Source organism: Maylandia zebra, linkage group LG20, assembly GCF_041146795.1.
Source record: "Maylandia zebra isolate NMK-2024a linkage group LG20, Mzebra_GT3a, whole genome shotgun sequence".
Taxonomy (NCBI): Eukaryota; Metazoa; Chordata; class Actinopteri; order Cichliformes; family Cichlidae; genus Maylandia; species Maylandia zebra.
In genome coordinates, this window is record NC_135186.1 from 5,233,888 (window position 1) to 5,255,249 (window position 21,362).

The 21,362-nt window shown below is 40.5% G+C and overlaps 1 protein-coding gene across 1 annotated transcript in view; it reads left to right on the forward strand.

The window, feature by feature from the left end:
• The window catches only part of ciroz (ciliated left-right organizer protein containing ZP-N domains), a 29,771-nt gene that overhangs the window by 3,962 nt on the left and 4,447 nt on the right, over positions 1–21,362 (forward strand). Inside the window, exons 10-12 of the mRNA XM_076878057.1 lie at positions 518–714; positions 851–968; positions 10,639–10,672. Of these exons, the coding sequence (XP_076734172.1) occupies positions 518–714; positions 851–968; positions 10,639–10,643 (320 nt within the window). The 3' untranslated portion in view covers positions 10,644–10,672. The remainder of the gene's footprint in view (positions 1–517; positions 715–850; positions 969–10,638; positions 10,673–21,362) is intronic.

The following is a 21,362-nucleotide window of genomic DNA, read 5'->3' on the forward strand; positions in this document are numbered from 1 at the left end:
TTGCCGGTCCACTGTCCGATAACTTTTGAGCATCTGAAAGTAGGAGACTGTATATAACAATGGCTGATTTCCAAAACATATTGTGCAATATTTTTGTTAAACCATTTGAAAGTTTGCACTTTACCCACATGGTGATTGTTTGGTTTATAATCCACTGTGATGGTGCAGAGAAGCAAAATTTAAAAAACACTTATGATTGTCCAAAAATGTATCAACCTCATTGTATATCTCATTATATATATATATATATATATATATATATATATATATATATATATATATATATATATATATATATATATATGTATATATATATATATATATATATATATATATATATATATATATATATATATATGTATATATATATATATATATATGTTAAAAAAATATAGAGCAAATGTGCAAATGTAATCAAATAGAAATTGGCAACAAGTGAAAATACTTATAAACAGATACATCAAATATAATTACTTGTTACTAACTAACCACATTAACACATCTTATTTTATTTCAGTGAACGCATCCACGGCAGACAAGACTGTGCTGCACATCCTCAAACGCCGAATGGGTTTGACCAGAAGAGGCACCTATCACAATGAAACACTGACACTCAGTGACCTGTCAGTTAACCAGACAGTTACTTTCACAGTGCATGAGACGAGTGAATTTGTAACTCTGTCCATTCCCACAGCCAGAATACTCCAGACAAAGGTTAGTGCTGAAACACAAACCTGTATGACTCCAAATAGTAGTGCATGGCTGTCAAAGCATACACTAACATGAGTAAACTGTGCGGCTTTGAGGATTCATTAAAGAGTAACACATCTAACCCAGGTTTATTTTACAGCCCTGCACAGATGACAACCGGCTCCTGCAGCCGTTCTACAGGGTGGATGCTGTGCTCACCTTCAGAGAGACAAATCACAAAATGCACTGGACCATGGAGAGCACGCTGCCATGCATAGGTGAGTTTTCTGCTGATGAGCACAGTAAAAACTAAAGAGGTGATCAATTATTGGATGTTTTCTTGACCATGGCATTTAATGTAGTCACACCAGGCACTTCTTGTTTGTTGCTCAGCCAGACGCTTAATGTTTCAATCCTGCTAATGAAAACACTCCAATATACACACATCAGACACTTTATTAGGTACACATTGTCTGTACAGGGTTGGATCCTCTTTTGGATGCCAGTCTAGGTTCATCTCTGACCCATGGCCCTACGCTCTCTCTTCACATTTCCCACTCTTCATTGCACCCCTCCAAAAGAATGTTTAAAAAATTAAATAAAAATAATATCACATAGCAATAATCAGTCATATCAATATCAATAGCACTCATTTTAAAATCCCTCCTTCAACAATTATTTTCAGTGGAACAATTTCTAGATATATCACAGTGTGATTGCACATTTTCAGCATATGAGTGTTAAAAATGTTTCAATCTCTTAAAAAAACACCAAGAAAAACTACTCACCCATCACCACTTCATCTTTCGAGCCACTGAAGTCTAAAGTCCTGGCTGTATATTCATCCTGCTCTCTTCTCTCCTTCTTCTTTTAAGGACCACTTTTTTCCTTTGGCTCACTAAATATAATTTAAAATGCCGCTGCACTGATTTACTACTGTATAAGACACCTGCAGAAAATTAAATGGATAAATATTTAACATCAACAGCTTTTGCACACATTTTCCACGAATAACAGGGAGCAAGGTCAGGAAGTACAAGTCATATATTTGCTAGCATACCCCTCTGCTATCAGAACCCTTCAGAAAAGATGCCTCTTTGAATCAGTGGAGAGTAAAAATGATTGCGTAAATATTTGCAGCTAAAATGCAGTTCATGAGGGAACTACATACTGCATGCATACAGTTAGGCTTTGGGTCACAAGCTAGAACCAGGACTTGAACTTACAGTGTGACTTATAATCTGTCCACTTTAATGTTATGGTGTCACTGATTCTGTGTAATATAAATTGAGGGATGTGCTCGATTGATATCGGTGTTAGCTTCTCCTGCTTTCTGGTTCTGGGGCATTTTTTTGGCTGCCGTGTTGAAAGTTTTGCCTTTGCAGCCACAGTTACCTGTTCTTAGCTGATAGGAGTGGCACTTCCTGTAGTTTTCTACTGCTGTAGCCCGTCTGCCTCAAGGTTTGAGGTGTTATGTGTTCAGAAGTGCTTTTCTGCATACCTAGGTTACAACCAACTGTTATTTGTCCATTCTTCTCTCTTTTTTGGACCATTCTGTGTAAACCCCATGAACATGAACATGAACATGAACAACTACGCCACGTTCAAAGTCACTTAAATCACATTCGTCCCCATTCTAATGATTTGGTTTGAACCTAATCAGGTCACACTAAAGATGGCTACACAGCTACATTCACTGGCTGATTAGATATTTGCTTTAACAAGCAGGTGTACTTAACAAAGTGCCTGGAGTGTATAGGGACACAACATGCTTCTGAAATTGGATCCAAGATATATATATATTTTTTCAAACTATGTCGTAACAATGCAATAAAGAGATCTTAACTGGATGATTGGATGCATCCCTGTGGACAGTTATTGTGAGCCTGCAGTTCCACTTCTTATAGTGTTTTGTTAATATGAAAATGTTAAAACATGGGGAAAAAAAGATCCTTAATAGATATATTTTAAGATCTCTAAAATAGTTTTGTGTCAGTTAAGCTACTGCTGAGAATGTAGAAATAATTGTTTTAAAAAATGTGGCTTCAAATTTTCACATCGCACTCGTGTAACTTCATTATTAAACCTGTGTTTGCTGCATTGTCACAAATCATGTTTTTTCACAATCCCTGTAAGCCAGAATTCACTGCACCAGTCATTAAATTGTGGCATTGTTTTTGTTTAATCTCACCTTTGTTGAAATCACCATTATCTCCACAGCGGCACCTAAAAACACATCATCACATGTCACATCTTCTCCTGGCCCAAACAACATAAGCCCGTCCACACTCGACTCTACATGTGAGACTGTAACTACGGACGAGCCTTTGCCCGACCTCGTCACCATCCCAGAAGAAAACCTAAAAGAGAGAGATTCGTTCAAGCCTGCAAAGTTTCCCACAACTAACCTTCCTCACATGCTGAGAGAGGGCCGCAGTTTTAATATCCACGCTGACGAGATAATAAGGGATGATGTGTCTTCTTCAGTGTTGGATAATGGCACCAGTATCGACATTAATACGAATACAACTAGTTTATTTGATTTTCTACATGCAGCTACAAATGTTTCAGTAGAGTCAGACTTGCTTACGTCAGCAGCCACAGCCCAAACACCACATATGTCTCTTACTACGCTGGCTCAGCCTGATGAAGAGTACCAGGAACTCAACACAAGCAGTAGGAATGAACAACAGCAAAAGGAGAAAAAACTGCAGTGGATTTGGTAGGATTAGATTAGATTTCTTTTCCAAATATTTATTTATAAGTGACTTATGTATGTATATATGTATATATTGTACTATTCTTAGTTAGTGTATTGTCTGTCTTGTCTTAATGTTGGTTTAAAATGGAGCACTGTAACAAAAAATAATTTCCCCCAGGGATCAATAAAGTATTCTGATTCTGATTCTGATTCTGATTCTGATTCTGATTTAGTTAAGTGAAATGATTCTTCAAGTAATATATCTTAATTACTTTAAGGCCTATTTTACTCCTTTTCCTTTTAAACCCAACTGGTACCACATACATCTGTTTGCAGTCATGAAAGGTGACGCAGTGGTCAGTGAAGGCTGATTATACAGTGCAAGCAGAATTACCGTCAGACCTCTGCCAGCTATTGCCTCAGGGTGGACATTATCCAGACTCAGACAAAGGCAGGCGTTAAATAAACACGTCTCTTTCCGAGCAGCAAAACAGGCTGATGAAGAGAAGACCTCGTGTTAGCTGATGCCACCTTTCAGAGCAACTTGAACTCAAATCACAGAAAGTCATAATAAAAGCTCACAGATTGCTTGTCAGCGGTCATTCTAAGATTCTTAGATGGTAGAATCAATTTTATGTGTTAAAAACTGTTTTCTTTTCAACAACAGATCAAATTTAGCTTCTGATTTACTGTAATGTCAGCTGTAGCTGTCGCTCCCCTCGTTGCAGTACGCTAAACCAACAGCAGAGGGCACTCTCCAACATGTTTTCAGTAGGCTCCTGATAGGTCACAGCCTGCCTCCAGATGCTCTTTTCCAAATTAAGCAGTTTGACTTTTTTTTTTTTAAATTTTTGTTTTTTAAAGTAAACCTAGATTCAGTGCTAGTTGTTTTTGTGTGTGTGCACAATTAAATGAACTTTATTCATCATAAGATAACTCTTGAAAATCCAATATGCAGTATAGAAAGGGGGGGTTAAATTTATTCACTTGAGTGCTTTAAATGTAACACCCATACAGAATTACTGGTATAGATCAAAATAGCTGAAGAGGTTTCGTTTTTGTCCCACTGCTTTTTTTTTTTCCACCTTTGTTATTGTGACCTCCCGGTATGCACCAAAGCGTCTCTAAATGATAACCGTGCGGTGTTGCGCAGTTACATGCATCATATACAACGGTCTGTGGGGCAGAAAATCTAAACTTCCTTGTGCCTTTGGTTCCCATCTGCTCAGTGAACTTATGAGCAGGAAATGGAATAAGTGGTGCAAAAAGCATGCCAACATCCCCGGTTCTTTCATGTGGCCTCTCTCGGCCATTAGCCTATCTGTATCGACTGTTAACTGTCTTTACAAAGTTAAAAATCCCTTTCATGTTTCACTGTTTCTTTTTTGTTTTAATTTCAGTCAGAGCATATGGTTTGCACATCTGGGATATGCTAAGCGTGGTGGCACCCCCCCCCCCCCCCCTCCCCCCAATACACACACATATACACACGAACACACACACACAGACTCTGTGAAGTGATCCATATATGGTCTTCATTGTTATTGCTCATAATCACTCATCATTATTATAAACAAGTTCTTTCATGATTGGTCGCTTTGAGTTTGCTGTCTGAAGATGCTTAATAGTGTGAACTTTCAGGATTTTATATATATATCTATATATAGATATATATATAGATATATATATATAAAAACCACCCAGCACGCCCCTGCGGGCGGTTTATCCTTCAAGCTCGGGTCCTCTACCAGAGGCCTGGGAGCTTGAGGGTCCTGCGCAGTATCTTAGCTGTTCCCAGGACTGCGCTCTTCTGGACAGAGATCTCCGATGTTGTTCCCGGGATCTGCTGGAGCCACTCGCCTATCTTGGGAGTCACCGCACCTAGTGCTCCGATTACCACGGAGACCACCGTTACCTTCACCCTCCACATCCTCTCGAGCTCTTCTCTGAGCCCTTGGTATTTCTCCAGCTTCTCGTGTTCCTTCTTCCTGATATTGCTGTCATTCGGAACCGCTACATCGATCACTACGGCCGTCTTCTTCTGTTTGTCTACCACCACTATGTCCGGTTGGTTAGCCACCACCATTTTGTCCGTCTGTATCTGGAAGTCCCACAGGATCTTAGCTCAGTCATTCTCCACCACCCTTGGGGGCATCTCCCATTTTGACCTCGGGACTTCCAGGTTATACTCGGCACAGATGTTCCTGTACACTATGCCGGCCACTTGGTTATGGCGTTCCATGTATGCCTTGCCTGCTAGCATCTTGCACCCTGCTGTTATATATATATATATATATATATATATATATATATATATATATATATATATATATATATATATATATATATATAAAACAAAACATGTGAGTAAAGTAGGCGAAACTTTCCCTCATTTAATACAGAAGTGTGAAACCTTACAGAGACATAAATTTACCATCTCTGACTATTCTGAGCCTCCTTGCATGACCGCTTGTCCACAATTTTTTAAGCAAGACACATGCTGTGGAGCAAATTCTTTATTTCTCCTTATTTGAGCTACAAAAATGACATTTTTCTAGTTCAGACCTTTAAAAGTGGGCCAGCAAGAAGACTGTGCAGCTTGTTCTGCATGACCACAAACAAGCAAACAGATGAGGGAATGTGATCAGTCTCATCCCACTGCAGAACAACCACATTTTAATCCTGCATAATAGAACGAAAGTGGTAATCTAATGACATCAAAATGAAGTCAGAATTACTATTGTGAACAACTTTGAGTCATTAAATGCCACTTCAGCATCAGCTACCAGCTCTCAGGCAGACGGAGTTTCATGCCACTGGAGAGACACGGTGGGGGGAGGAGGGAGGGAGGAAGAGGGGGAGAGGAAGGCTATGTGTGGCTTTGAGTGGTTTGTTGGGCCTCTTCATCTCGCTCAGCGGGTAATTACAGAATCATGGGTCAACCACGCATGCAACCACGGTTACGTTGCACAGTAGCAGATGTGCTCATGACATTATCCAGCACCAGAGCAAAAAGGTAAATAAAAACAGATGCAGCTGGTTGCTACGGACCTTCGCCAAACTTGCGTACACCCCTAATTGTTCCCATGTGGGCCTGCTGAGCTGGAATAGTAAAAGGGGCGGGTATGCCCTGTTTAAAAATGCCCGTGTTTCTCAACAGGAGGAATTTATGAATGGGACAACGAGCCTGTGTGTGGTTCTGGTGGTGCGTGTGTTTATATTGTGTTAATGTGTTCGTCTGGCTTTGGGTTGTGGGGCAAAAATTAACAGTAAAAGTACATCCTTCTCCGAGGAGAGAGCCTTATTCCGTGTTCCAGGCCTTCTCTGAGCATCCCCACTTGCTCGAACGCCTCCTGCTTCTTGATGTTTCCTCTGTCAGACCATGCCTGGATGCGAGTGCGTGACACTGCACAATGTCAGGGAGGTCCCTGGTTGGACATGAGCCAGGTGTGCTGCAGGCCAGATGAAAAACTGAGGAAGAGGCTCGATTTCAGAGAAATCCTGTCTCAGCTCGGATCCGATTCCCGTACTCAGCCTGCAGCGGAGGATAAGACCTGTGTTTGTCGGTACAGGTACAGGTGTATCTATCTAACCGCGAACGCAGGTTTGCAGTAAGAGCGTGTATGCGTTTGGGTGTGGACTTGAAATTCCTGATTCGGAGGCCTGTTTCGATAATTCGACGAGGCCCGTTTGATGTTTCTTCTGTGTTACTCGCTTCTGAGCTGGAATGTGAGCTATTCTCTTTTCACCACAGACACACACCCACACTTACACGTCTTACACTGTGAAAACTGGCTGCCAACCGAGTGTGCCTCCTCTCCCTCTCTCATTAACCGCAACTGTCAGATCCTCCAGATGAGGAGCAATTAAACCAGATAATAAACACTCGCCATCAATTCCTGTTTGTTGATGTTGTTGTTGTTGATGTCGAGCTGGGGGCTCCTCTTCTGCCACCTCGTGCTAACTAGTACTTGAGTAACACACGAGAGCAGCAAGGGAAGAGTCCTTCATAACACCGAAAAGGCCTCTACCTGCTGCATGTATGGCAACACCGGCCTGATGATGATAAAAAAAAAGACAGTGAATGTTAACAATTAGATCCTAATCAGACACAGCTCACAGAGGCTGCTCTTTTATCCCCAGGCTTCACAGAAAAGGCAAACAAAGAGCTGCAAACTGTCAAGATAAAGGACTACTTGGGATTGGTCGTGTCTTAGGGCGTCTTAAAGGGCAGTAATCTTGCCGTGCACTGCTTCCTGAGACAACGTGCTGTAAAGACTCCTGTGTTTGCTCTTGTATTGGAGTGATAAGGCCGCTCTTCATCGCACCTTGCTTCTGATGAGGCTCGTCTACCCTGACTGTGAGAAGATGGAAAGTGTTGGATGGGTGTGTGTGGGAAGGGGTAGAGAGAATAGCCACGGAGGGTTTTTTTTTTAATGGTGATTGGCTGATGACATAAAAAGCAGCAAACGTTCCAAGTAAAAGGCTTTGACCTGATATTTTTTGGGTAATTAAGGAACATCCTCAAATAAAGAGTTCCCTCGTTGTTGTTGTTTTATGCCGTTGAGATGAGAATCACCGATGGCGGCATTTGAGCCGGGATTGTTCTAATGAGGTGAACTCTGTTTGACCTGAGGAACAAGGCATAGGTGTATGTTCACTCGTCATTGTTTAGCTTGTGGAAAAAATAGAGCCTAAGATGGTTTTCCACTTAAAATTTGAAGGCTGGATAAAGCCTTCTTAGGAATTTAAAGACAATACCCTTTCTTCCAAAGGCTATAAAAACATGTATACAGCTGTACAAGGAGTTTCCTGACTCAAAGGCAAAATACAGTGTCAGATATTCCTATTACTAATCAGGATGCCGTGGCCATGGAAAAAAATGTACAAGATGAAACTGTGGCCTGTTCAGAAAAAAAAAAGATCTGATTTCCCTTTCTCTGTGGAAAAATGGATGTGGCCTCTTGTTTTGAAACCATATTTCCCTGAAAAACACTTTGAAAACTAAACAAAATTGACAGAGTCGGATTTATTGTCTCGTGCTCTTTTGTCTTTGACCACCAGTGTTTGTGCCTTTGCCATGGCAACACCAGGGCTATTTATCTTTACAGGCCTTTTACAATAACGTCCCTTTCCTGACCAAACAACAGAGGAAATATCAGGTCAAGCCTCTTCCTCCCTCTAATGATCAGGTCAATTCGGGCTCAGTATTTCAGAGGGCTCAGACACAGTCGCATGTGCGTCCACACGCAGTCATGCTATTGATGAGAAACATACAGTTTGTGATTGGATTTCCGTCTTCTCGGCTGAGTTTATGTTTTTCTTAAACATGTTTTGTTCTTTAACATTAAAGGAAAAGGGAGGCGATGGCTTTCTATTTATTCCCCAGGCTCAGAAAGTTAGTTCAGCCAGAAACACTAGATGGAGACAGAGAAAACTGACTCCCAGGTTGGATTTTGGACCCTTTTGAGATTACAGCTCAGTGTGTTTGAAACACAGCACAAAGCACGTCCACATACAGTTTCCCCCCAGTCTTCTTGACTTCTTTTGGGCAAATAGTGTATGTTTTACGTATACATTTAACACTTCTCTCATGTCAGACACCCCTCCCCTCAGATCCTCTTAGCGCCATATTTTTCCTCTTTGCATGATAAACCTAATAATCTCTTTTCACACGTAAAATGTGCTCTGTGCAGTCATCTGCAAACATCTTGCAAATCCTTGTGACTTGTATATACTCCAGTATACTTTAGCTGTCGGGGCCTGTCCCCTCTCTTTGCAATTACTCCTTTTAAGGAGCCGCTCTCGTGAAAGTTGCCTAGAGTATATGCAGACTACTTTCCTCAATCCACATAAACAGCACCAATAATAGAAGAAAGTGACAATCTGGATGAGGAGGAATGGGCATAAAAGCACGAGGTGTGCAGAGAGTGCATGTCACAATTAAATTACTTAATGGGTGAAAGTCCCACGATAGATCACATGTAATTTGCATCAAGAGTCACTGTAATAAAGACTTTTTAAAACTTACATTGAAATTCAATTAGAGTGTTGAATGCATAACCAAAGCCGTGAAAAATGAACTCATTGGGGGTCCCTTTTCATTACTGCCCTGAGGCAAAAGAGACCATTAATTTAATACATTCCATGTTTTTTCACATGAGCATTTTTAAGTTGGTGCACATTTCCATCCTAATGTATCTAATACAAAGAGAGAGCCTGCCAAAGACTGCATTATACAAGAGGCAAAGAACCCCCCCCCCCCCCCCCCCCCCCCTCATCTCCAGTTGTTACCTTGAGTAGTCAGACCACTTTCAATCAGTCAAGCTTGAAAAATGACCTGGCCCTAAAAAAAACAAAACAACAAAAGAAGAAATTATGATATTGTTTTATTGATTCACGGCGTGGTGAATATTCCTGTACCGCAGGTGCCGTCACGCAGAGGTGCCGAGCTCCACTGTAAACAGTTAAACGGCGAGCCTTAATTAAGATATTACTGTTTTATCTTAGAACAGTGGATCTGCACACTTCAGTCAACCACAAAGCCAAAACAAAACAGGGACCCCTTTCAGAAGTTCCACCCTTAAGAGGAGTGCTAATTAAAAGACTATTTCATTAACTGTTCCAGCTTGGTAAATATAAGTTTACCAGGGGTCAATAGACTTTACAACACATAATGATTTGGAATATAATTACTGTGTAAGGGGAGCCGTAAAAAAATGCCTTCAAAATAAAGCAAAGTTGTTTGTCAGTCTGACGCTGACCCCCGCCGTGTCAGTCTAAGTTACCGGAGTTCAGAGGGCAGCTCATGTTGGCTGTTGTCAGCGTGATGCACCAACAGTTTATCAGCCTCCTTTGTACCTTTCTATAGTACACATGGCTGCTATTTGGCGAGTGGCTGGGGAGCAACAGTAAACCACAGCCTCTACTTTTACTCAAGTCTTGTTGCAAATATGCGAGGTTATTCCAACACTGTCTGCTCTTCGGCACAGAATTTCACAGGAAAGGCTCAAAACCTTTGAAATCACATTTAATCACACAGTCCTCACAATCTAGGAGTGCGAGGCTTTGAACTTTAGAGTGCATGCTAAATACTTAATTTAAAAAAAATGAACAAATGAGTTTGAATTGACCACTTTACATGTTTTTCTTGGTTATTAATGAAAATCACAGAAATCATAAAACAGTGCCCTTTAAAGCAGTGCTGCAAGTGGAAAGTCATAAACACATATTTTTTTCTTTTTTAGGATAAAGATGAGAGTGACACTGGAGCCAATCTGGGTGAGTCCTTGTGAAAGCAGCAGAGACATGCATTATTCAAAGAAAAACTGTGAATGTTAGTGCCTCTTTTCCTTGTTTCAGCACGCATTTTTTCCATTTGTCTTGCGATGCTAAATTTTTAACGTTTTCCCCACATCGCATTGATGTTGCATGTAATTAGTGACTTTGCAGCAAAATCACTCCTGACACCGCTGTGTTCGCAAATTAGAATACTTCAGATATGGAGGTTTCAGCTGGGAGAGTGGGTCTGGGAAAAATATGCGAGTTGCCTAAATATTATATGCGCTTCCCCGGAAAAGTGACAAAATCATTTGAATTAACAGAAAAGATGCAAAAAGCTAATTGAAAACTCGTGGGTTATTTATACACGCGTTTAGAAAAAAGCGCATGGTGTTTTCAGGAGCCGGATGTGTGCCCTCCGCCATCACGACACCGTATCCTGCGTGGAAAAAGAGCAGGAAACGCTGAAGTGCATATTTGATTTATTTATTTTCACCCAGACGGATACTCAGAGCTTTATACAGATTTTGCCATTTGGAGGCTGAAATAATGGATGGGGCGCTCATCCATTTTTAATTCCTCCATGTTGTGTGAAGGGTAAACATGTTGTTTGAGATGTCTTTTCTCTGCTGAACTGTGTTTTCTCATTATGAGACTGTGTATAGGGAGCAAAAACTAGTCACGAAAGTGCTTAAAGTGCGTCGCGACAAGTCATTGAAGGTGATTTTCGAATAATGCTCAGTCCCAAAAGCCACTTATGTCTGCATAGCCAAAAAATAATAGAAAAAAAAAGAGATGCCAGTGGTCCTCCTTGTTACATCACACATCAAATGTGCAAAATCCCCACCTACCCCTTCCAAAATAATATTTAGGGTGATTTTCCTTTAATACATTTGAAACATTCACTGATCTAAAGACAGGGATCTATGCTGACAGACCTTGCACCCATGGGAAGTTATTCTGTGACTAATACAGCGCAATGGTTTTCAGTTTGGACCCAGACACCAGCCCACAGATCCACTGATAATTTGGAATCATTTTTAATAAGTCGTAATTACACAGAGGGTCTGATTGTGCTCTGCAGCCCTTGAAAATGAAATATGTTACATGGGGGCCTGATGGTAAAGGATATTGCTTGCCGTTCATACATAATTGAGAGATCTTGAATGTCAAACCAGTGGGAGAAAATGCAACAGAAGCAACAGAACACCTCACCACAAAACTACACAGCATCGTCTCTACTCTGAGCCAGCCAGCAGAGAGGAACATGTGTTATGTGGTGTACCAAACTGCCCGGAGGAGGTGTACATTGACAGGTTCTGTATTCAAGAGTGCTTTCCCAAATTGCTGCGCTTTATTTACACCTACTTTCTTTCCCGCGTCTTAAATAGAGGAAAAGGACATATTTTTACCAGTTTGTGCTCCACATAATAAACGTTAACTATATATTAGCATGAGAAGAACTCCCTCCCCACCACCACCTTTTTTTTTTATTGCATTTAAAATTAAAAGAGGATGTTTACTTGATGAGAAATGTGAGTGTCTTTTGTCTGCCTTGTTTCCCTTCCGGTCTCTTTGTCTGTGTGGCTGATGGGCAGGAGGAAGAGAGTTGTCTCTAAACAGATAACCTGACTTTGTTAGTAAATGAAATACACAGGAGCTCGGGATGGGAGCTCTTTATTTCCTCCTCTTCTTCATAGATAAATGACTTGCTGTCTCCCGGGCAAAGAGCCATCTTTATATTTTTGACGTTTTTGTGTTTAATGTGTTGTAGATTTTATACGGCCCATCTTTATGCTCGGCATTTTTGCATTTTCTTTTAAAGCTCAAATGCAGTTATTGATGGCCCTGCCTCTAGTACATTATGCATTATTTGTTAGTAAGTACCATTTTTGCATATTGACTCTAACAAGAAAATGCATGTATGGAAATTCTAATATAAATTGACTTATATGTATAGGCTTAGACTGTGCCCACTAAGCTTTTCTGCAAATAATATATAGTCCTTTATGCTGCTAATCCTGAAGAGCAGTCCTAAAGACTGCCCGACGTGAAGGAGAGAAAAAAAAAACCCCAACCCGGACCTTTAGCTTTTAAAGACTTTTATCTTATATTACAGCAATGACAGCTTGCGCCTCTTTCTAGGGCTTTTATGCTTTGTTTCAAGAGGACCAGGAAGGGGGAAGAGAGATGTGTTAGGAGACAAAAGGTGATATTGATAAGGATGGAAGGTGCAGAGGAGTGTACTCCAGTGTAATGCAGCTTTATGATGCCCTTTTTCATTTAGCATGAATGGTTTTTATGATTCCATTTCTTGGGTGAACAGGGATGAAAGAGGGCTGAGGGTTTGAAACAGACAGAGGACACACAAGGATCACCCGAGAACGCTTTATCGTTTCGCTGTCAACACAAAAAAACGCTTTTACTTAAAATTGTCCCACCTACCCTCGCAACACAGACTCTTTAAAAGTGACATTCAAGGCAAAGAAAACACACACACACACACACACACACACACAAATGAATCTGGCTGTGAAATACACGTGTTTTCTTCCCAACAGCTCCTCTGTTGTAAAGCTGCTAATAAGCTGCTGCTGTATTCATCTCTTATTAGTAGTTTGCACATTTTGGTTAAGCAACCCAGTTATTACCTCATTATCAGCCTTTATTTTCTGGAGAATGTAGGAAAAACAAATAAATTCAAAGTCGAATCTTCACATTTAACACACAGAGAACAATTTTGCTTTTAGTTTTGTCTTTTTGTGCAAATGCATTTTTGCCTTAAAATGACAAATATTTGCTGACAGTGAAAGAGTTGCACATTTTCATGGATCTAAAGGTACAGCAATGTGGATTTACATTCTTTCTAATAAAAGTCATCACATTTCTGTCATGCAGAGCAGAAAAAATGAAAAAAGAAAAGAAAAAATAATAATTTCGGTGAGTTTATCTGCTAGAAAGCACCGCTGATTCTTTAACCGCTAGCCTTTCCTAGTTAGCAGTGGGCGAAAGACGTGGTACAGGACAGGTCTCCAATCCATCACAGAGGAAATTACGTTTTAAAATTTAAGTTGGGCAAACTCTAGTGATCATTCCCAGAAGTCTGAAGTACTCAGATTTCAGTATTAAATTCAAACTGAAATTAAACCAAACACCAAATGTGTCATATTTGATACATGAGTTTTTGAGACCTTGAGTGATTTTTTTTAAACTCTAACTTCACCTCTAACTTCTCTTTATGTTTTTTTTTGTTTGTTTAAGATCAACTGTGAACTATAAATTGCACAAAAATGCCAGATGTTCAGAAAAAAAAACACTCCAGTTTCAAAAAATGTGATTTTTCTGGCATTTCTTTCAGGGTTCGGGCTTTGCAAGGGTAAAATTGAACGTTCTCTAAAGCATTTCTTTTTGGGAAAATGTGAAGCGAGACTTGACAAGTGTCACCTTAAATGAGATTTCATAAAACTATAAACAAAACTGATAAAATAAAGATATTTGGTCTAAAACACAAAATAAAACTGCTGACAGTGCACACATAAATTACTTGGGAAATACTGCACTCAAGCAAAGTAAAAAATACCACAAAATACTCCTTCCTGAGAATCACGTGTAATTATTCGTGTATCAGGGTCACGTAAGTCCAGCTGTGTCATTTAACTGAAACAGGTTCTCCTTTTTCAAACTAACATTAGCTCTGAGCAATCCCAATCCCTCCTTCCATCCTCAGCAGTTTGGTGAACATGTGTCCTTCTGATACTTGCAGACCAAAGCTTTTAATTTTTCAGTGCAGCGCTTCCTCTTAGAGAGGGATAGAAAAGGGAAATTTTGGTTTCTTTGGCTGTTTTCCTGTAACATGTAATATTTCTGATCATTTTTTTTTAAATGAGTGGTTAAATTTAAAATAAATAAATAAAGTATTTTTCTCTCACACCTAAAACTAAAAAAAGATATCTTGTTTTATGCTCTCCTACTCTGGGTGATGAGCAAAGCTGCCTCACGTTGTCACACCGCTGCCCAAGAGCAGATATGGTGACGCTGACTGATGCACACTGTTACATATTTATCCAGCCCACTCACTGGCACTGAGTTTAAACAGAACAGCTGATATGTTTCTAAAGTGGGAAATAAGGAAATTGGAACAATCCAGACTGACTGACTATCTGATAAAGCCGTACAAACCCCCTTAACCTTAGATATGAGTGGACCTTAAAGTAGAAACAGAGACCTGAAAAGGTTTTTAAAACATATTACAAGAATGCTTTGGATGGATGACTTCCTTCAGCCTTACTTACTCGTGTCCGCTCTTCGATCCTGATACCGATAGTACTGTTTAAAGCGTCCACTTACCAGGAACAGGGTGTCATTTTTCTGTCTCTCAATAAGGATCTGTGGTTTTATCCTCTGTGTCTAAGGCACATAAAGGCTTTATAAGGGTGCTTACAGAGAGACTCGAGCAGAATCAGGGTTTTTGAATCTGTTTAAATGATTTTAAAGGCGGGGCTGAAGGCTATGATTCTCTGATTTATTGCTTCCCCCTCTTAGTTCAGATTGATGTTTTGCTTTTCCATGCCTTCCTGCTTTTATGGCATCATCTTGTGTCCAGAGATGTGGCTCCTCCAATAAAGAGCCTTTTAACTTTGCTCACATTTCTATTAAAAAAGAAAACGGAGAAACAAAAGGAACTGTTTCGAAAACTTGTGACAATCTATTAAATCTGAGCGGTATGGTGTGCGCAAAGCGTGCGATATGAATGAAAAATGTGGCAGTTCCTCTCCTCTCAGCAACACAATGGAATATAAAAATAAACTACGCAGATATTTTATTACTGGTAGTACATTTATAATTCTCCTTGAGGCTTTCAGCAAGGGACAGCCAATCACAGGCTATTTTATGCTGCCGTATTAAGACTTGCGCAACAAGAAAATCCACTGAACCACAGTGTCCTCGTGTCATAAGTGTCACATTGGGCTGTTGTCTAAACAAAGACATGGCCTGGAAACAAGAAGGAGTTAGGGGGACAGGTTAGGCACAACGAGAGACATCCATTTTAATTAAATGTTACACAGTCCCACTCCCAGGCCCTAATACAAGTAGGCTTACTGCAAAGATCTCATTTAGGACAAACAAGATGACTGCATCTTTCTCTAACTATCACCCACAGCCGAGGAGCGCGCTGCGATACAGGGCTGTAAAATGACTGATGTTTGTAAAAAGCGACATTTCTGCCTAGTAAGCACTTCTACAGGGACGCTCCTGAGTTTTTATGTGCGGGTTCATAAACTCCCAGACTAATGCACCCTGACACTCTGTTTTGATATCATTACGGCATTATACCCATCCTTTTTTTGAGCGAAAAAACGCAAGTACTTAGAAAGTCGAAATTCATAAATAAATTTATGTCAAGCTGCACTTAATATTGATTTTGTTAGTGTACAGATTCAATAATAAGGTACCGAGTACATGAATATTTAAATATAATCTTCATTTCTGCATCTCCTAATGGCCTTTTCTCCTCTACACTCAATTTAAACACAATTTGGAAACTATAATGTATTGAAAATGACTGGAATTCAGCAATAAATCACTGCTGGGATACTGGGGGCCTTTTATAAGATAGTCCAATATTAGTTCCCAGAGGGATCGGCACAATTAGATTTCTGTTTTTTTAAACTTAGCAATTATTATTCCAGCTATGGTTTCGCCAGAAATTATTGTCTCCCCTTTTCCAATTTCCATGCAGAAATGGAGCAAAGCCTAAATGGTCTGTAGGTTAACCAACAGAGGCCAAAGGTCAACCCCTGCACAGAGCATGCAAATGAAAGCCACGGCGTTACTTTGTTTGTGCTGGAAACTCAGGGACCTGCGTAAAGTCAGTTATTGTTAACAGTTAATGGATAAAAGTAAAAGAAGAAGAGTGATGCGTCGGTCAAGGCAGAAGTCCAAGCTAGCGCAAATGAATGAAGAAAACCCTCTAATAGGCATGTGGAGCCACAGTGTGCGATCCATATGATGGCTATCAATAATTCATTCTTGGCTTTGGCCTTTTGGGAGGCATTAAGGTAATATGAAGAGCAGTCAGTCCAAATGGTTTGCAAATCCTTTTTAAGCAGGATACACAGTATCATTTACCTGATTTCTGCCACTAGCAGCTTTATAGGGAATCTAAGTGTTTTAGATAAGCACAATCAGAGACACTTGTGGTTCACTTTGTTTGAAAGATTAGAAGCAGGACGAATATGAAAACAGTTCAATCTTGCTCCTGGTGGTTACTTTGTTTTTAATGGATTAATGCATTAAAACATGATACGTGGCATTAAAAATAACAGATGCAAAATCAGAACTGATTAGGAGAAGCAGATCTAAAACACTGGGAGTTACTGTAATAGCTCATGGAATACGAATGGGACAGCTTGCTCGCAGAACATATGGAGTTCACACTCCATACTGGTAACTGCTGATAGTTTGTTTCTTGGAGCCTTCTCTGTAGTTTCTTCACCCCCGTCCATGTGTTTCTGCTTCCACAGGCACACTTTGTTGTCTCTGCTCGCCCTCAGGAAAAGAAGAAAAAGCACTGCTTCAGCAGTAATATTTGGCTTTTCTGAGTCATTTTGATTCGTCCCAGCATTTTGAAAGCCACATGTATGTGATTTGTTTTGGAGAAACAGGCTTCCATTCACAGACAAACTGTCAATTGATCTCATATGATAAATATTAGCTGAGGATTAACAGAATTTAATTGTTACCCAAAGTGGAGCCGAAGGGAAAGATTTTCTTGAAAAAGCTTTTCCGAGTAGCATTAACAGAGAACATGAGAGACGCACATAAGGAGGTTGTTATCATTTTTCTTTCTTTCGCGTGGAAGGAGCATGTATACAGTTCGGTCCAAAAGCACTTTGGCTCATCAGCTCAGCGATTACTCCGCACACACCGTATTATGTAAAGGTGGACTAGCAGTGGCGGCTAATGGCCTCCCTGCCTCTTTAAGTTATGGATGTAGCCTTTTGTGCTGCAGGGTCGCACATAAAGGCCTCTCTTTTTAATTCACAGTCACCCACGGTCAGGCTAAATGGCTGACACTGGAATTGGAGGCCTGTGTTTACACTGGTCGACACACACACACACACGCACACACACTTAGTTTCAAAAATGGCTATTGACATTGACTGAAGAGCTTCAGCTGGATTCTCTGCAATGTTGCTTCAGTGTTAAAGATTTTAGTGAATGCTGTCAGTTTCACACATGTATGATGAAGAGATTCCACGAGGAAATGAATGGAGTGAATTTCCCGAAAATATAATTGCGAACATGCAACAAAGAGCAGATCTAGGGGTACATCTCATGATGTACTACCTGCTCGTAAAAAGCTGCCAGTTAAAGTACTTTGCACAACGGTGTTTAAGCTTGTATTTCTCTGTTATTTATGTTTTCATTCGCGGTCACCCCTTGAAATTAAAGACTGCGCATTAAATTTTATGATTGCTTCTGTAAATTACAGGGAAATTTAAAAGATATCTACAGTAAATGCGCAGGTTGTTGCTGGCTGCAGATACATACACGAGCATGCTAATAACGGAGCCAAAGCTCGCCGTTCAGCGTTGTATAACATGCACAGAGTGCAGGCGCTGTTAGTGGCCGTTCATGTTCATTCTGTCTGGGACTTCAACCCCGATTACAAAATGTTGCAGAAACCTGATCTGTGCATTTCTGAGCAGCCCACATTTCTACCCCCTCTTTCCTTGAGTAGATTATTAAAAATTGATCAGTCTTTGTAATGTAATAATTTCTGTCTGTTTTCATATTTTAATCCTGTTTTAAGGAAAACACGATACATTAATCAAATATGACAGAACATACTCTTAATGTAATCACGCAGGGGAATATGAATTGCAAATGCCTCGGCACCACCCTCCTCCAGCACCAAATGTACTTCCATTAATGTTACAAAATAAAATAATCATGACCATTTTAAATAGAAATCAACTACATGGAAAGCGACGGAATATTTGAGAAACGGAGTTTGCGCGAAATGGCAAAATGCAGGGGCTTTTCATCAAAAGGCAGCGGCGTAATGCTGTGAACAAGCGCCGGTGCCTTTGGGACAGCAACTCAAGACAAATGCAAGGCGACGCACGCTTCGCCAGGCCCCATTTCCTCACTGATCGAGATGGAACACAAGTTTTCTGTGTCAAGAACAAAGATTCTTCTTAGCTGAGATGATTCTTGACTAATGGTACATCATCACTTTCTGCGCTGTCCTTGTTCAAGAGATTGACAGGTTGGGCCTGGGAGCCCCAAATGCACTGCAGAGATTATCCACTCTGTCTCTGCAGCTTCTTTTTTATGATGTTTTTATATATTAAGACGCACAACTTCCCAAAAAAAAAAAAGATGAAAAAGCACTCGATAATTGAACAAACAACTGGTGCCCGTGAGTTTCAGAGGGCTGGAAATTAGCGCACTGATGACATCCTGCAATAAATGCAATACATTATGAACATCTAGGCGCCACTGCAGATCTGCGCAGGATCGCATTTATGGACTTAAATATCTCATCAGCATTTAGAAGTTTTCCTTAAAGAGATTGGGAAGGAGCATTCCAGAGACATTCTCTCGAAATGGAGAGGCACCTTTCAAAACAAGTCAATATTCAGCACAGAAGAAAGAGGTCCTAATTAGATTCATTTGCCTCTTGGATCAATGTTTTCCTAGGGATGTGAGTTATAAAGTCAGAGTGGAGCATAAATAATCAAAAACAAATAAAGATGTGTGTTTGGAGAAATATGGCTGATGGTGCTCATAAAAGCTCAGCCCGGCATGCAAAAGCGGGATGAATATTTAAAGATGGGAATGAAAGAAAAAAGCTCAGGTAGAAAAAAAAAAAGGCGGTTTCTAAAAAGGTCTGACCTTGGCCGGCAGAGTGGAGGAATCCTTTAGAGGGTACCTTGGCCATACTTAGCGAAAAGTAGATAATTTGTTAATGTCACGCACTTGTTGGAAATGGCAGATAAATGGATTTCAGCCATTATTTTCCGGCCTAAGTGAAGTGAAGGAGGAAACGTTGCGGAGAGGACAAACCCAGTTATGACTGATAAGTGTCTAAAAGCTAATGAAGGCTGGCTAGGCCAAGGTCAATGGCTGCTAGCGGGATGCTATGTGCTGCTCCGTTGTCCTGCTGCTTAAATATAGAGGAAATATACATTGAGCTTTTAACACCTTGAAACATAGGAGAGACTGGTATATGAAATATGGGCATGTAATGGCTTTTTAATGACGGCCTCCCAGCCCACCATTCTGGCCTGAGATTGGAAATCGGAGGTGAACCTTGATATCACTGCGCTAAGTGCTTGTAATGCACCGTAACTTCTGGCCATCCTGTTGAGTGAGACAGTTCAGGCCAGGAGATAAATGCCCCTGCACTGGACAGGGCCTTTTGCTGGCAGGAGGACACCGCACTCCCCGTGATCCCAGCCAGAGTTACTCATAAGTTCAAAACAGTGACAGCGCAGTCAGTGCGATTTTCAGACTGTAGCAGCTGAAGAATGAATTTATAAAAGTTTGTTCTTTTTTAGGATTATAGGTTCAATCAGAGATGTAGTTTGAGCCTTCTACATGCTTTTAATTATATGCTAAATCTTGAATAATTACATGTAAAAAGACTAATTGTTGTGCCCGTTCAGCTTAGACCCACCTGGAAACCACAATGTGCACATCACTGGGTCTAGTAAAGGAGGGCAAATGTCATGTCAATACTAATAGAATATTTATCCAGTGAGGTCTGTTTATATAGTCTGCATAGGTAATGTGCTGAATACAAGCCATCTCTAACTTCACCACAGCTGGCCAGCAGTTTTTAAGCACGAGTGCTGCAACTGCACGGACCCGTCTGGTGAAAGTTCAGGATTTAAGGAAGTAAGAGGGAAAAAAACCCCAAAAAACATATTTAATGTAAAACACGACTTGTTCAAGTTTATAGTTTATAGAAGATACATTTTTTTCTCTCATCCAGGTGCCTGAGCAGCACACTGTATTGCAGGGATCGAGTTGTTACAAAAGCTGCTACAGTTTGGGAAAAAGCTGACCCTTGGCTGGACTCTCAGTTTTGACGCCTATAATCCAATCATCTGAGTGAATAATTACAAAATAATAACACCGGTGCAACATCATCTTGGCTCCATCCAGTATAGTGGCTTCCCTTCCGCCACTCGTGTGCTTAATGTCCTCTAAAGACCCATATTACACCCCAATTAGATGGCACTCTTGTTTCCTTACATCAAGGGCTTGACTCTACTGGCTTGTCACCCTCCCTTGGCCTAATCAATTTCATTACTCCAGTTACAGCCCCAGCCCCGGGAAAGCTGTGCCCTTAAACTTCAGCTCCTGCTTCAATCGATCAATAGCTCGAGTCCCTGCCAAGGTTCCATTTAAAGTTCATTTATTTCAAGCCATCATATAAAACAAGACAGAGCATCGATGCAGCCCCACTTTGTTTTATTTGACTGAGGATTTCCACCATGACACTCAAATCCACTCCAGTTTACTCCAAAGGCTGTTGTGGGAACGGGCACCTGGTGGGATCACGATACGACCGAGCTTATTTACTTCCTGTTTTCCGACCCCGGTGATCTGAGTCACATGTGCACTTCTGCTCCATGTGCTGTAATAAAGGGAAATAAAGACCAAAGAGCCTTTA